Here is a 16,591-nt window from a genome sequence, read left to right as displayed (position 1 = left end):
AAAAAAAAAGCAAAATCTTTACTGTGGAAGGATTTAATTCAGAAGTTGAAGAATAACCTGGCTTCTTTGGGTGTCCTAATGCTAACCTATTAGTCTGCTTCAGAAGTTACAATCAGTGTGCAAAATATCTTGTTTCTGAGACCACACCATATCAAGAGAACAGGGAGGAGCAAAGAGAGACGCTCAGGCAGGCGGTACCCTCAGTGCGGAGTCCAATGCAAGGCTCCATCCAGTGACACATTGATCCCACGACCCTGGGATCATGACCTGAGCCAAAATCAAGAGTCAGACATTTAACTGACGGAGCCACCCAGGAGCTCCTGTTTCATAATTCTTGATCCTCAGATACAGATGCTATAGGGCCATACAGAGAACTGTGGATTGTAAAGGAGAGTCATGTTCTTATTAGAAACTGCTATTTTCTTTATCCAAGGATATAAATTCAGTGTTAAAAATTCTTAAAAAGAGAAGCAAACCAAGCATACCATATTACTAATTTAACCTAATTTTTTATGTTCTTTGACTTTCAAATGTTGTAATATGTCACAGCATTTTAAAATTTAAAAGCATCTGTAGCAGAAATAATGCTTTAAACCACATGTAATGGAAGACCTGGGTAAAGAGCATGTTTTTTCTTTTGTCTAGGTTACCAGTTTAATCATAATAGTAAAAGAGGGGTGCCTGGGTGGCTCAGTTGGTTAAGCCTCTGACTTCAGCTCAGGTCATCTTGTGGTTTGTGAGTTTGAGCCCCATGTCAGGGTCTGTGCAGACAGCTCAGAGCCTGGAACCTGCTTTGGATTTTGTGTCTCCCTCTCTCTCTGCCCTTCCCCTGCTCACACTCTGTCCCTGTCTCTCAAAAATGAATAAACATTAAAAAAAATTTTTTTAAGATAGTAAAATATTTTTTGTTTTCCCCATCATAAAAGTTTATTTTTCTTTCAAAATGAAAGATCTCCTTTTTTCACATGACAGAGTTTAGTCTTCTGTTCTTACGAAAGAATACAGTAAATCATTTAGTTGCATTAGTTTATTTTTAGAACTTGTGCATGTCACTTAATGAATCCAGTCTCTCTGTCTTCTAGCTGCTCCAGACCCCGCAGCTTTCCAGCGTCACTTGAAACCCTGAGTTGGCTGCCATAGAAACCCAACTGCTTCCACATTGCTTAAGTCTCTCCTACCTCCAATCTCCATATCAGAAAGGCATAATTGTATTATTTTTATTATTAAATAAAAATAAAGCATAATTTTAGGTTACGTTTTGATGATTCATGGTCATCATTTAAAAGCTAGTAATTTTTTGATCACTTCCATTGTGCTAGGCAGTATTTGGCATTTAATTCTCTTGCAAACCTACTCAAGAATCAGCACTTTATTCCTGTTTTCAGATAATGAGACTGAGGCTCAGAGAACTTAAGTGATTTGCTGAAGATCACACAGCTAAGACTTAGAGTCGAGATTCAGCTCTCCCAAGTGGTCCTGGAGTTAGTGCCCTTAACTGCTGGACCACATCTGCAGTCCAAGTTTTCTGGTACTTTTCCCCCTTGGCACAGAGTATCCTGAATGTGCCTAGCACTTGGCTCTGCTTCTAAAGCTAAGGATACAGTGCTGTTATTTAATTGGACCTACAATTAATATTTCATCAAGTTGGGAAAAGCCCTGGACCCTAATTGTTAGTAATCACATAAAGGGTTCTGTTTTAAAAAGACCTTTTTTCTTTTTTTTTTTCTAGGTGAGTAAAACTTAAAAATAATGACATTCTGGTTTAAATTGACAGTAGGCAACACGTAGTCATTTTATAACTTCTAAACTCTGTGTTCAAATATTATCTAAATTCTGTTCTCATGAGTTAGATAATTTTTAGTTAATAAGAGAGTGCAGGGTTATTTTGGTTTTTGTTTTCTAGGGTTTTTGTTTTTTACACAGATGGCCTACGGGATTACTGATTAGAAAACAAACGAACATATGAACAATTCCTCTTACTTCATGACAAAACTAGGTAAGGAAGGTTTAATTTTGTGCTGTCCAATAGGGTAGCCACTGGTCATGTGTGTCTACTGAGCACTTGAAATGTAGATAGTTTGAACTGATATGTGTGGTAAGTGTCAAATACAGACATATTCTTAAAACTCAGGACATAAAAAAGCATGTAGGGGACCTGGGTGGCTCAGTTGGTTGGGCGTCCAATTTCCACTTAGGTCATGATCTCATGGTTCGCAAGTTCGAGCCCTGCATCTGGCTCTCTGCTATTAGTGTGGGGCCAACTTCGGATCCTCTGTCTCCCTCTCTTTCTGCCTTTCCCGCTCATGCTCTCAATCTCTCTCTCTCTCAGAAATAAATAAACATTTAAAAACTGGCAAAAGAAAACATTTGCAAAAGCAATAAAAATATAATTTTTAAAAAGGATGTAAAATATCTCGTTAGCAACTCATATCAATTATATATGTTGAAATGATAATATTTTGTATATAATGGGCTAAATAAAATATATTATTAAAGTTAATTTCACTTGTTTCTTTTTACTGTTAGGAAATCTTAACTTCCATATGTGGCCTCGCATATTTCTATTAGACACTGCTGGGTGGAGTGATTACTAGAGATAGAGGAAGGTATTAGTCCCAGTGGAATCAAGCCATTCATAGTATATATGTTCATCAGTGAAAAGCCTTCTTTTCTCAGCAATAAGGTTAAATACCGATGTGATGACAATTCTACCATTTTCTTAAAGTTCTGCCCTGTTCTGTTCCATTGCCATTGTATTCATATGAACCACAGGAAAAGGCATTTCCGCCTTAAGAGACATTCTCAGACTGGTTTTTCACTACTCAGAAATGTGGACCCAGGATGACATTTCAAGAACAAAAAGAAGTACCAACGTTTCTGAGCAGTGGTCACTGGCGCAGATCACCTGTCTCTACCGTAGGGGTGATGGTTTACAGCGCAGCAGTGCAAAGCCGAAGTGTGCCCATGAGTTCATTACATAATTCTTGGTAGCATGAGGCCAAGCATTCATCTGCTCTGGGGAACGGAGGGCAGGCTCTGACAGGCCGACCGAGGTGGTCATGATGAGGTTTTGACAGAGTGTGCACTAGAAGTTGTTTGTTTAGAAAAAGACTGACCAGCTTCCCCCCCTCCACCTCTCTCTCTGTCTCTCTCTCTCTCTCTTTCTCTCTCTCTCTGTCTCTCCCCGTCTCCCTTTTAAACGCTCTGGCATAACACTGAATGACTTTGTTTTTAAGCTGCCTTAGCCTTGCTTTGTGAAGAAAAAGCCTGAGTGCTCTTTCCCTGTAGGACACAAGTGTTATTTTTGGAGCAGAGGTTCTTAGCCTGATCTCTGTCTAAACCAATTTCTGTTCTTTGTGAGGTCGTGGTCTGGGGCGGCTCTGAGCCGTCTCCATGGAGGGAAGCTTCCTGGGCTTGGTGAGAGAGTATTGGCAAAGATGTCGAGGAGCCATGCATGAAATTGCACTGCTCTGGGTCTCAACACAGAAGGAGGCTCATTCACATTCACATTCTCCTCATTAGATTGTGCCCTTGGAACAGTTGCAACCACATGTGGTGAAGTGGTGTTCTTTTTCTGCTTATGTCACTTCATGGGATGTTTTGGGCCACAATGACCCTCCCCCTTTTTGTAACCCAGTACTTTAGGTCTGAGACTCCTGGGAACTAGGAAAGCCATAACTGGCTGATCTCTGCAGACTGTTCAGGGTGCAACTGGCTGTGGGAAAACCACAGTCCACTCTGAGGGCTACAACACGAGTCCCTGAGGGCCTCTGGGAACATGTCTCAGGACTCAAAAGTTCAGACATCCCCTTCTGTAACCTGCTTTGTGTTGGGCTGCTAGACATGGAAGAAAACCTCTCCTACTTCTCACAGTTCCTCTACCTGACTGACCTGGCATTCCTAGGAGCTTACCTAGCTTGAGCCTGGTAGGAAATGTGTAAAATTAGAAGGAGTTTAATAAAATAATGCTGTCAGCAACAAATAGTATACCACCTTATGATGACTATTCCTTTGGAAAGTGGTAACCGTGTATTCAGGGAGCGGGGGTGTATGGAAAAGGTCCCCATGACGAACAGGTGGCCTTCCCAGGTGTTTCTGGCTGCTTTGCTCTTGGTGGATGGGAGCATGACCTGTGATGTGCCCTTCTCTGGCCGGCTATACATAGCCAGCAAAGCTTCTTACAAGTGAAACCTCTTTCTGTCCCCTCTGCCGGTGCTACCCACAGACTAGAATCACTGTAAATCCTCTGGAAGCTACTGAACCTTGCAAGGGAAACCAGCCAGCTGGCCCCCAGACCTACTGAGTCCCCACCACAGCTGTCCATCCTTCCTTTTCTTTTCCTGGGAGCATACCTTGTGCCCAGCCATGGTCGACATGGGGGGCCTGGACAACCTGATTGCCAACACGGCCTACCTGCAGGCCCGGAAGACCCAGGATGGAGACAGCAGGGAGCTGCAGAAGCGGCGGAGGAGCCTGATGCTGCCTGGGCCACAGAGCTGCACCCAGCTCCGCCAGTCCTTGCCTCAGGACTTCAACAGCCTGTGCGAGCAGCAGCCCATCGGCCGCCGCCTCTTCCGGGACTTCCTAGCCACAGTGCCCCCATACCAAGAGGCCGTGGCCTTCCTTGAGGAGGTACAGAGCTGGGAGCTGGCTGAGGAGGGTCCTGTCAAGGGCAGCATGCTCCAGGGGCTAGTGGCCACTTGTGTTGCTGCTTCTGCTCCAGGGCATCCACATCCCTTCCTCAGCCCAGCTCTGGCCACCAAGTGTCAAGCAGCCACCACCGAGGAAGATCAGATAGCCCTGGTAGCACAGGCCAAGGCTGAGGTCATGGCCTTCTTGCAGGACCAGCCCTTCCGGGATTTCCTGGCCAGCCCCTTCTATGGCAAGTTTCTGCAGTGGAAAGTCTTTGAGATGCAACCAGTGTCGGACAAGTACTTTGATGAATTCCGAGTTCTGGGGAAAGGTGGTTTTGGGGAGGTAAGTGTCTCAGGATGGCCAGAATAGAAGGTGAAGTACACAGCATAAAAGGATTTGGTTTTGCCTTTAAAAATAAAAACAGCTCAGAAGGACTTACTTAGAACTGATTTCAGTGCCGCCTGTGGAGAGTTCCCAGCTCACCTGCACATCTTTTTTCTGCCCACCACATGAAATAAAATGAGAGCGGCATAGGAAAGACAAACATAGTGTGGAGTTGGCCAAAAATCTTTATGATGGGATCTACACCAGAAGCACACTGAAGTGCCCCCGACACTTTGGAGAATGATAGCAACACACGCCCATGGGAGCTCTCCGTTTCCCTTCCTTGTGCTAATGGCCCTAATTTGAGAAAACTTAAGATATCTGAGAAAACTTTCACCTTGAAGTAAAATTGAGAATCAATTTTATACCACTGCCATGATCAGTTCTTTCTCTTTTTAGATAGAAAAACAGTTTTTGAGGCAGAATTCACATAACATAAAATTAACCACTAACCCTTTCAGTGACTTTGAATACATTCATAACCATCACCTCTATTTAGTTCCAAGGCATTTTCATCACCCCTGTACCCATTAACAGTCACTCCCCTGTCCCTTCCTCACAATCCCTGGCAACCACTGGTCTGGTCTCTGTCTCCATGGATTTGCCTCCTCTGATGTTTTGTCTAAATGGAATCACACAATACGTGACCTTTAGTATCTGGCTTCTTTCACCAAGCATAGTGTTTGGAGGTTCATTCGTGTTGCAGATTTATCAGTACTTTATTCTTTTTTATGGGTGAGTATTCTATTTTGCGGGTATACTACATTTCACGTACCCATTCATCTGTTGTCGGGCACTTGGGTTGTTTCCGCTTTTTGGCTACTCTGAACAGTGCTGCTATGAACGTTCATGTACATGTATTTGAATACCTGTTTTCATTTCTCTTGTGCATATGCCCAGGAGTGGAATTGCTGAGTCATGTGGCAATTCTATGTTTAACTTTTTGGGGAACCACCAAAATCTTCCACATTTTATGTTCCCACCAGCAATGAATGAAGGTTCCAGTTTTTCCACATCCTTGCTAACACTTGGTATTTTCCCTTTATTTTTCACTATGGCCCCCCTAATGGTGGGAGGGTGCAGAGGTACCTCACTGTGGTCCTAGTTCTCTCTTGAAGACCCCCTGTTGCTTGTAGCTTCTCTTAGAAGCCTGCCATCTTCTCACCTCACCTGATTTCTGCCCTCCCAGCCCCTGTATCCACCTTGCTTTCTTCTCTCACTCGTGCTTCCTACTTCTTTTTCATCCTCTTCCTTTCTTTCTCCCTTTAAGGTATGTGCTGTCCAGGTGAGAAACACTGGTAAGATGTATGCCTGTAAGAAACTGGACAAGAAGCGGCTGAAGAAGAAAAATGGTGAGAAAATGGCTCTTTTAGAAAAGGAAATCTTGGAAAAGGTCAACAGCCCTTTCATCGTCTCTCTGGCCTACGCCTTTGAGAGCAAGTCCCATCTCTGCCTGGTCATGAGCCTGATGAATGGGGGAGACCTCAAGTACCACATCTACAATGTGGGCACGCGGGGCCTGGACATGAGCAGGGTGGTCTTCTACTCGGCCCAGATGACCTGTGGGGTGCTGCACCTCCACTCCCTCGGCATCGTCTACCGGGACATGAAGCCGGAGAACGTGCTTCTGGACGACCTGGGCAACTGCAGGCTGTCCGACCTGGGGCTGGCCGTGGAGATCCAGGAGGGCAAGCCCATCACACAGAGGGTGAGTGGCTCTCCACTGGTCCCAAGAGTGGGGCACAGAGTCAGAGAGAAGGAGAGAGGGCTGAGCTATTCCCAGGGCAAACGGAGCCTTGGACATAATTCTTCTAATTTCCTTCTCCTTAAAACCCTTATGTTGTCATCTTGCCTTAAGTGGAGTGAGGTAAGAGGATTAGCTTTACTGGTTCTGTGGGGGTCACTTTGCTCTCCTTTCCTGGCAGGCACAGGGAGCCTTCTTTGTGAGCTGGAAATGGTCTGTGTTTTTGTGGTAAGGTGGAAAGGACTGAATCCAGAATCGGCATCTAGTGTGTTCCACCAATAACCACCTCCCTCGTGCCACATTCCTGAGTTGATAAACCTTTGGTTTTCTCCTCTGGAAAATTTTAGGGGCTGGGTCCTAAAATTCCAGAAACCCAGGAGGTACATTTTAATAGGATAAGAAAAAGAAGAAGCCCCTAACACTTAGTACATTAAGGTAAATATCTCCTTTCCCATTGATAGTGAATGGGGGATGTTTTACTTTGGATAAAGGTGAAATTCTGAATGAAAATGTGTAGCAGAGAACAAAGGCACCTGATGTTTATTTTGATCAGTTTGTTTCAAAGTGGCCTGGAGAGAATTCTTTGATTTAAAGGGTACTGATTATTTGATTAATTAGCAATTATGTTAAGTAAACAATACAAAATCTATGGATTCTGATAGGTCTTTACCTCTGAGTTTCTGTACACAAAGGTGAGAGACAGAGGCCCGAGTCAGGTTCTTAAATATTCACTTGAAACTGTTTTTGCACAGTTTCCAGCTTATAAGGCAATGAAGACAATCAGGCAAGGAAGTGAGAAAAATCATGGCAAGTTTGGGAAAGTGCAGGTGATTTTATAAGGCTGTAACATAAGACAAGATGTGTAGGGCTCAGATTATGCAAAGTCATTGGAATTCTTTCTTGTTGGAGGCCAAAGAGCCATTGAAGGGTTTTAAGAAAGGGAATGACATGAGGGGATTCACATTTTTGAAAGACCAACTTGGATTATAGGTGTGAGGCAGAGGACCTAGTCAGGAGGGATTGAAGACAGGATTGAAGAAGTGGGAATATGTAGGCACCATTGGAAAGAGACCTGCTGGGACATCAGGACCAGCTGGGTATGAAGGTGAGAAACAGGGAGGGTCTCTAATTCCAATGACTGGATGGAGGAGTAAAACTGTGAGAAAGCTGGCAAGTTTAGTGGTGATTGTGTTTATGCAAAGGCAGGTGCAGGTGTTCCCTGGGCATTTACCTATAGGTCTGGGACTGTGGAGAAAGGTCTGGGCTAGTGAGATTTGGAGTCATCATGACTTGGGAGGCATTAGGCACCCCTGAGTAATTGGGAAACCATGAGAGGAGAGGACAGGATGGAAGCTGAGGAACATGAACGTGTAGGGAATGTGGAAGAGGAGCCTTGAAGAGGTTAAAGAAATAGGTTGAGGGGCGCCTGGGTGGCTCAGTTGGTTAAGCCTCCGACTTCGGCTCAGGTCAGATCTCACGTTCGTGGGTTTGAGCCCCACGTCAGGCGCTGTGCTGACAGCTAGCTCAGAGCCTGGAGCCTGTTTCTGGTTCTGTGTCTCCTTCTCTCTCTGCCCCTCTCATGCTCTGTCTCTCTCTGTATCAAAAATAAATAAAACATTAAAAAAGTTAAAAAAAAAAAAGAAATAGGTTGAGAGGTAGGAGTGGCATAGTCATGGGAGCTGTATCAGTTAAGGGTTGATTTCAGCAGCATATCATAGAAAAGCCAAATAGCAGTGGATTAAATAAGACAGGGCTCTATTTTCCTTATGTAACAAGTAGTGTGGAGATTAGTAGTGCTGGCGTTAGTTCCACAGCTGCAGGTTGATCAGATCAGCATCTCTGGGATTTTGGTCTTTTCCATGCTCCATAAACATCTGAATTTGGAAGAGAATCCTGAGCTCCAGATAGGAAGAGAGCCCAGCAGATATCTTGACTTTGGCCTTGTAAGATCATATTCAAAGAAACTTGCCATTCTGGCCCAGACTTCTGATCTACAGAACTATGAACTCATAAAGGAAGGTAACTGGGAGAAAGTTTTTTTTTATGATAGCATCAAAATGAATAAAGAATATAGCAAGGTGCTGGACATTGTTAGAAGGGCAATATTTTCCTTTCCAACAGGGCTCAGAAAGTGTACCATCTATCAAAATAGATCTTGAGGCTGTAATAGAATTTGAAACTCTGGACTTGATTCTTCCAAGTGGGTAACTCTTCCCTCGGTAGGAGCTAGGCATCCTTGGAAGGGCACAGAACCTTTCAGGCTATTGGGAGACACTAGGTAAAGCGCTTTGGGCATGACTGTCTAGGTAATAGGGAGCCATTGAAGGTGTTTCAAGAAGAAAGTGGCATGACCAGAGTGACTCTTTAGGAAGATGCTTTGGACATATGTAAGATGAATTAAAAAGAGACTGGGTTTGGGTACCCACAAAGAGCAACTGGAAGGATCCACACATGAGGTAATGAGGGTTGAGGAAAGGCTCTGGGCTCTGAATAGTCATAAGCCCAGAGTTCAGGACCCCGTGGCCTCTCATGTAGGTTCCATCAAGATCCACGTCTGGACGGACTTCTCTTAAAATGTGGTTGTCCTCAGTGGAGGGGATGAGATGAACCACGCCTAGAATGTGATGACAGGGAGACGCCCCCGGGAAGAATAGGTGGCTCTGCTCAGGTGTGAGGAAGGCCGAGGAAGACGCACTGGGAAAGGCCAGAATGGTTAAGAGTGCTGGCTTGGGAGGCAGAAGACCTGGGTCCCTGTCCCAGCTGTGTCACTGACTGACGGTCTGCCATTTTAGGCAGGCCTCAGGGCCTCCTTAATTTCCCAAGCTTTATGAGTCTGTGAGATAGTCTCTGAATTATTTGGAGGAAAAGACTTGTAAATTCAAAAAAAATTAATGTATGGAATAGTTACTATGATTTACTGGACTATCAGTCAGGGTTCTTATGGGACAAAATGAAGTTACTTAAGAAATTAATAGTTTTTATAACCTGGTTATATAATAGTTTTTGTAGGCCTGATCCAAGTGCCTGAGCAGTGTCCCTGAGAATCTCTCCCTCTGTTGCCCCACTCTTCTGTCCTCCACATTAGCCTCACCCTCACTCAGGTGATCCCCACATAGAGGCCACCAGCATCTCCATACATATCCATACATACAACCAAGCAACCCCATGGAAAGAAAACACTTCTTTAAGAAAAATTCCTTCACATTTCCCAGTGAAGACTCTCAATGGACAACTCAGGTCACATGCCAAACCGCAACCAATTCTACTGGCCAGGATGAGATCACTGCTGTTCCTGAGAGCTGGGAAGAAGGCATCTAAACACAAGAATGTGTTCTCCAGAGGAAAATCAGAATGAGAAATGGATGTCAGCTAGGCAAAAGCAGTAGATGCTCCTAACAACTGCTGTTACCTCCATGGTTTGAGAGGTTTGAAAGATTTCTGACCCCTTAATCAAGGGATGATGGGATCCTTTACAAGGAATATTATTAGCTTCATTTTACAGATGGAGAAATTAAGACTCAGAGCGGTTAAGTTACCTACTCAAAGTCACATTGCTTATATGTGATGTGAATCCAGGTATATCAGATTCAAGGGCACTTAGAGTATTTTATTTTGGTTTTGAGACAGAGAGCGACAGCCTGCACATGCATATATATACACATGTGAGTGGGGGAGGGGGCAGAGGAAGAGGGAGAGAGACAATCTTAATCAGGCTCCACACTTAACACAGAGCCTAACTCACAACAAGTGAGATCAAAATCTGAGCCAAAATCAATAATTAAATGCCTAACTGACTGAGCCACTCAGGCACCCCCAAGAGCACTTACAGTTTTGTTTCTACTCTGTTAAATTCATATAGAGGGCAGGATATAGAGCCTATGGTTTTTAATACTATAAAAGCCTTCTCTTGGTAAACCTCTGAATAAATACATCTGATGATATTAGCATATGTTCCTCAGCCTGGGCTGATGCGGATACCAACCAGAAGTCTACTTGAACCTCTGACAGAGTTAAGACTTCAAAAAGGAGCACCCCCACCTACACAGGGAATGATGTGACTAATGTCTCAGCCAGCATCCTACACATAGGCATGATACAATTAAACATGGTCCCAGCCACTGTCTGTGTTCACGTTTAATAAATGTGCTAAGCACTCCTGCCTATTCTCAGCTGACATCTACATGCATACAATAAAACTAATTCATAGCACTTTTTTAGGGACTCCAGGAAAATATAATAGGAAAATTGGGCAGTGGGGCTCATGCTGAGATTCTCAGATTCCGAATTCTTTTTTGTGTGTGTCAATTATTTTATTTTATTTTTAAAATTTATATCCAAGTTAATTAGCATATAGTGCAACAATGATTTCAGGAGTAGATTCCTTAATGTCCCTTACCCATTTAGCCTATCTCCCCTCCCACAACCCCTCCAGTAACTGTCTGTTCTCCATTTTTAAGAGTGTCTTATGTTTTGTCCTTCTCCCTGTTTTTATATTATTTTTGCTTTCCTTCCCTTATGTTCATCTGTTTTGTATCTTAAAGTTCTCATATGAGTGAAGGCATATGATATTTGTCTTTCTTTTGCTAATTTCGCTTAGCATAATACTCTAGTTCAATCCACATAGTTGCAAATGGCAAGATTTCATTCTTTTTGGTTGCCAAATAATACTCCATTTTGTGTGTGTGTGTGTGTGTGTGTGTGTGTGTGTGTGTGTGTGTGTCACATCTTCTATATCCATTCATCCATCAGTGGACATTTGGGCTCTTTCCATACTTTGGCTATTGTTGATAGTGCTGCTATAAATACTGGGGTGCATGTGCCCTTTTGAAGCAGCACACTTGTATCCCTTGGATAAATACCTAGCAGTGCAATTGCTGGGTCAGAGGGTAGTTCTATTTTTAATTTTTTGAGGAACCTCCATACTGTTTTCTAGAGTGGCTGCACCAGTTTGCATTCCCACCAGCAGTGCAAAAGAGATCCTATTTCTCAGCATTTTTGCCAACATCTGTTGTTGCCTGAGTGGCTAATGTTAGCCATTCTGAGAGGTGTGAGGTAGTATCTCATTGTGGTTTTGATTTGTGTTTCCCTGATGATGAGTGATGTTGAGCATTTTTTCATGTGTTGGTTGGCCATCTGGATGTCTTCTTTGGAGAAGTGTCTATTCATGTCTTTTGCCCATTTCTTCACTAGATCTTTTTTTTTTTTTTTTTTTTGAGTGTTGAGTTTGATAAGTTCTTTATAGATTTTGGATATTAACCCTTTATCTGATATGTCATTTGCAAATATCTTCTCCCATTCTGTTGGTTGCCTTTTAGTTTTGCTGATTGTTTCCTTCATTGTGCAGAAGCTTTATATTTTGGTGAGATCTCAATAATTCATTTTTGCTTTTGATTCCCTTGTCTCTAGAGACACGTGTTGAGTAAGAAGTCACTGTGGCCAGGGTCAAAGAGGTTTTTGTCTGCTTTCTCCTTGAGGATTTTGATGACTTTCTGTCTTACATTTAGTTCTTTCACCCATTATGAGTTTATTTTTGTTTATGGTGTAAGAAAGTGGTCTGGGTTCATTTTTCTGCATGTCACTGTCTAGTTTTCCCAGCACCACTTGCTGAAGAGACTGTCTTTATTCCATTGGGTATTCTTTCCTGCTTTGTCAGAGATTAGTTGGCCATACATGTCTGGGTCCATTTCTGGATTCTCTGTTCTGTTCTATTGACATGAGTGTCTGTTTTTGTGCCCTCAGATTCTGAATTCTATGTGGAGAACAGTGGCCTTCAGATTTTATGGAACATGAGTCTTGAAGACTTGCTCTTTTGTTGAGAATGGGAATAAAATTAGAACAGTGACCCAAAAGCTTGTGACACATTTGATTACCTTGTTCTGCTCTGAAATTTCTGACTAACTCCTCATTTCAGAGGTATCATGTGTGACAGAGGTTCGTCGTTATGTTTATTTTGAAGTCTCTTTTGTCCCAAATAAATGCTAGAGAAACACTGAATAAGTAATTTAAAAAAATTTTTTATGCTTCTTTACTTTTGAGATAGAGAGCAAGCATGAACAGGGGAGAGGCAGAAACATAGAATCCAAAGCAGTCACCAAACCCTGATGCAGGGCTCAAACCCATGAATTGTGAGATCATGACCTGAGCAGAAGTCAGATGCTTAAACCTACTCAGCCACCCCGGTGCCCCTGAATAAATGATTTTTTAAAAGATCTCAAAATGTGTTTCATCAAAATTAATACATACAGGGGCACCTGGGTGGCTCAGTCAGTGGAGCATCCAACTTCAGCTCAGGTTATGATCTCATGGTCTGAGAGTTTGAGCCCCACATCCAGCTCACTGCTGTCAGCACAGAGTCCAGTTTGGGTCCTCTGTTCCCCTCTCTCTGTGCCCCTCACCTTTTGGTGCTCTCTCAAAAATAAACATTAAAAAAATTAACACCTACATACTTTACAATTATTATGACCCTGCTCCAAAATTTTTTCTCTTTGAGAATTTACTTCTGAGAAACAGTATAAGAGCCTTAAAGGAGAAGAATTCTGGTGATTTCTTGGTTACACATTGGTCTCTACCAAAATTATAACCACTGTCATTAACTAAATTTAGTTCCTGGTAATTTTTGATTACTACCAAAACTTCAAATCCATTTTCAAAGTATTTAGCACTATTAAGGGCATTCCGAAATATTTATTATAGTCTTAAAAAAATTATTTTCAACATCCTTTCATTCAAATGACAGTCATTCATTCCCTCACTCCTTCATTCAACATATAGGTACTGAACATTTCCCACATACCAGGATTGTGCTAAACCTGAGGGATAGAACAATGAGCAAACAATGGACATGATTTCCTGTCCTCATGCAACTTAGTCTAGTGGGGAACTTAATGATCACTCACAAGAATGTAAAATTTCAATTTTGATAAATGCTGTGAACGTGTGGTACATGGGGATCTCCAAGGAGCATTTGACTTAACACGTGAGGAGCAGAGTGTTAACTATAAAGGGAAATACAACGTAACTTGATATCAGAGGATCAGATAGGTATTCACACAGCAAAGTCCTAGGAGAAGTGTCTTAGGCTGGGTTTCCCGGAAACAGACTTGCAGACCTATTTTCATATGGAAGACTTATTAGGGTGCATTCTCGGGAGATATATATGCATGAAGAAGGCAGGATTTGGCAGAAGAAGAAGCTGACCCACAATGAAGTAGAAGGAACTAAGACCTCAGTCAGTCCTTCAACAAGCTCTTGATTTGGGATGGCCCTTCCTTCACAGGCCATACCTTTCAGGTATCCCTTAAATGGCCAGTCAGCCTTGGCCTGCTGCTAGCAGGAGGCAGCTTGGGGCTGGGCAGTTGCCTAGGGAGGAGGGCAGTTTCCAGGGTGAGGTGGAGCTGTGAGCCATCAGCAGTCATTGCTCCCAGCAAGGGCTGGCATAAGTTTCCAAGTTTCTTGTGAATTGCTAATGGGGGACCCTCATTCAAATATCAGCAAAAAGCTTTCTCCTGTCTTCCATGATCAATATTTCAACAGGTCATGGTGGTTTTTTATTCAATGTCACATTCCATCAGGCTTGGAGAGATAAGAGTGAGGGAAACCCTTCCTAGGCCTCCAGGCCCCCACTAACAGCTGAGCCTGAGGAAGGCTGTGCCTGACCTCAACCCTGAGCCCAACCCTGCACCTGAGACCAGGCCTCCACAGGAGCAGAGAGTCACGACAGTTGCTAAGCAGAGACATTGGAGGAGACAGCCAGAAGCCCATGGCTGGAGGCAGAAATGTGTCTGGAGACAGGACTGTGTGTGAGCCAGGCTCCAGGCCCCAGGCACGTGCTCCATTGTCTTATTGGACTTAATTTACAAGATATATATTCAAAAATGTGTCAAGACAGCCTCTGTACAGTTTTGAACCCCAGCACAGGGCCCCTGCTGGGCACAGGGCACTGTTCAGCTGCATTGGAGGCTGGCCTTGATCCTAGGAGGAGTGAAGGCCACACCTGAAGAGAGGATCTGGGCAGAGTACCACAGTCTGCAGTGCAGCAGGGATCGCCAGTGCAAGGTACCTGTTGCTTTTGAGGAAATAAAAAGAAGCTAGGAAAGGAAAATGATGAAGCAAGAGGAAACATGGTTCAAGTGAAGGTGAGGAGGTGGCAAGGGCCACATCAAACTGGGCATTACAGGCTGTATTACGGACTCTAGGTTTTTGCCTAAGGGTATCAGAAAGGAGGTGCCTGGGTGGCTCAGTCAGGTGAGCAGTTGAGCGTGTAACTCTTGATCTCAGCTCAGGTCTTGATATCAGCGTCCTGGGTTCAAGCCCCACATTGGGCTCCAAGGTGGGTGTGAAGCCCATTAAAAAAAATTATCAGAAAGTCTTTGAAAGAATTTAATCAAGGGAATAAAATGCTTAGATTTCTGTTTTGAAAAAATTAGTCTGGGGACACCTGGGTGGTAAGCATCCAACTTTGGCTCAGGTCATGATTTCATGGTTTGTGAGTTCGAGCCCCAGGTGGGAGCCTGCTTGGATTCTCTCTTTCCCCCTCTCTCACCCCTCCCCTCTCCATGCCCCTCCCCTACTCAACTCTCTCTCTCAAAAAAAAAAAACATTTAAAAAAAAAGGAGAAGAAAAAAGAAAAAATTAGTCTGAAGTAAGAACTGACCAGAGGGAATTCAAGTGGATTATGGTAATTTGGGCCTCAGGGATGATTTGGAAAAGGCATAAGGGAAAGCAGGGTGTCAGAGGTGATTGATTTATCAGTCAGGTTGTATCATAGGTACAGACCTAGGCCCTGAGTTCAGGGAACCAGGCACACGAATGGTTGCCTTCATAAAGCCCCAGGACAGGGAAGAGACCAACAAGTAAAAGGGCAGTGAGATACGTGTGAATAAAGTTGTCCAAGTAAGATGCCTGATATTGGGTCGTGGTGTCGGAGGGGCTTCCAGGAGGTAATGACAACCAAGTTGAGACTTACAAGGCAAGCAAGCTAGGCAGGTGAGGAAGAAAGGGTTATAGGCCAGGCAAAGGAGTCCTCAACCGAGGGGGATTCTGGCCCCCAGGGGACTTTTGGCAATCCTTATAGGCATTTTGGTTTTCATGATGGGGGAAGTGCTACTGGCATCTAATGGGTAGAAGCCAAGGATGCTGCTAAACATCTTACAGTGCACAGCATAGCCCCCACTACAAAGAACAATCTGACCCACAATGTCGGTGCTGTCACAGTTAAGAAATCCTGTCGAGCTAAAAGCCTAGAACAAGAGGCCCGGGCTGCCTAGAGTGTGGAGTTACAGGGTGGGAAGGGTGCAGAGAGTACAACTGGAGAGTGTAGCAGATGTCAGGCCCTTCAGGGCTGGAAAAGTCAGACAAGGGCATTAGAACTCAGAGCCTGGGGAGCCAGCGAAAGCTTTCAGGCAGGAAAATGACAAAGCAGCGTTGGGAGGACACTCAGGAAGAGAGAGTTGGGATGGCAGTAAATAGGAGGGCCTGGGAACTGGAGGGCCCTGGAGACACATTGTCCAGTGAGTTGTGGAAGTGAGGAGAGAGAGCCAGGAGGTCTGCAGGGGCAGAAGGAGAGGACTATCGTGCAGGGAACCAAAAAATTGCATCATCGGAGTTGATACGGACACATGTTGGAAGCCCAGGGCATCCATTCACATCAAGCACAGCTGATGAAATCTGATCCACAGTGTCAACCAGATGGAAGGAGTGTGTGTGTCAGTCCTGGTTCTGCCACTTACCGTGGCTGCGGTGCATAGACTGTCCCCTCACATGGGCACTTGGCCATAGGGATGCTGAGGACTGAGGGCCAACCCAAGCTAAGCAGGGTGCCTTCTTCTA

The 16,591-nt window shown here is 44.0% G+C and overlaps 1 protein-coding gene across 1 annotated transcript in view; it reads left to right on the top strand.

Annotated features, from left to right (window-relative positions):
* Window positions 1-4,365: 4,365 nt before the first annotated feature.
* The window catches only part of GRK7 (G protein-coupled receptor kinase 7), a 32,386-nt gene continuing 20,160 nt past the window's right edge, over window positions 4,366-16,591 (top strand). Inside the window, exons 1-2 of the mRNA XM_029940134.1 lie at window positions 4,366-4,977; window positions 6,290-6,727. Coding sequence (XP_029795994.1) covers window positions 4,366-4,977; window positions 6,290-6,727 — 1,050 coding nt within the window. The remainder of the gene's footprint in view (window positions 4,978-6,289; window positions 6,728-16,591) is intronic.

The sequence above is a fragment of the Suricata suricatta genome, chromosome 5 (assembly GCF_006229205.1).
Source record: "Suricata suricatta isolate VVHF042 chromosome 5, meerkat_22Aug2017_6uvM2_HiC, whole genome shotgun sequence".
In the NCBI taxonomy this organism is placed as follows: Eukaryota; Metazoa; Chordata; class Mammalia; order Carnivora; family Herpestidae; genus Suricata; species Suricata suricatta.
This window is presented reverse-complemented; position numbering and strand designations above follow the sequence as displayed.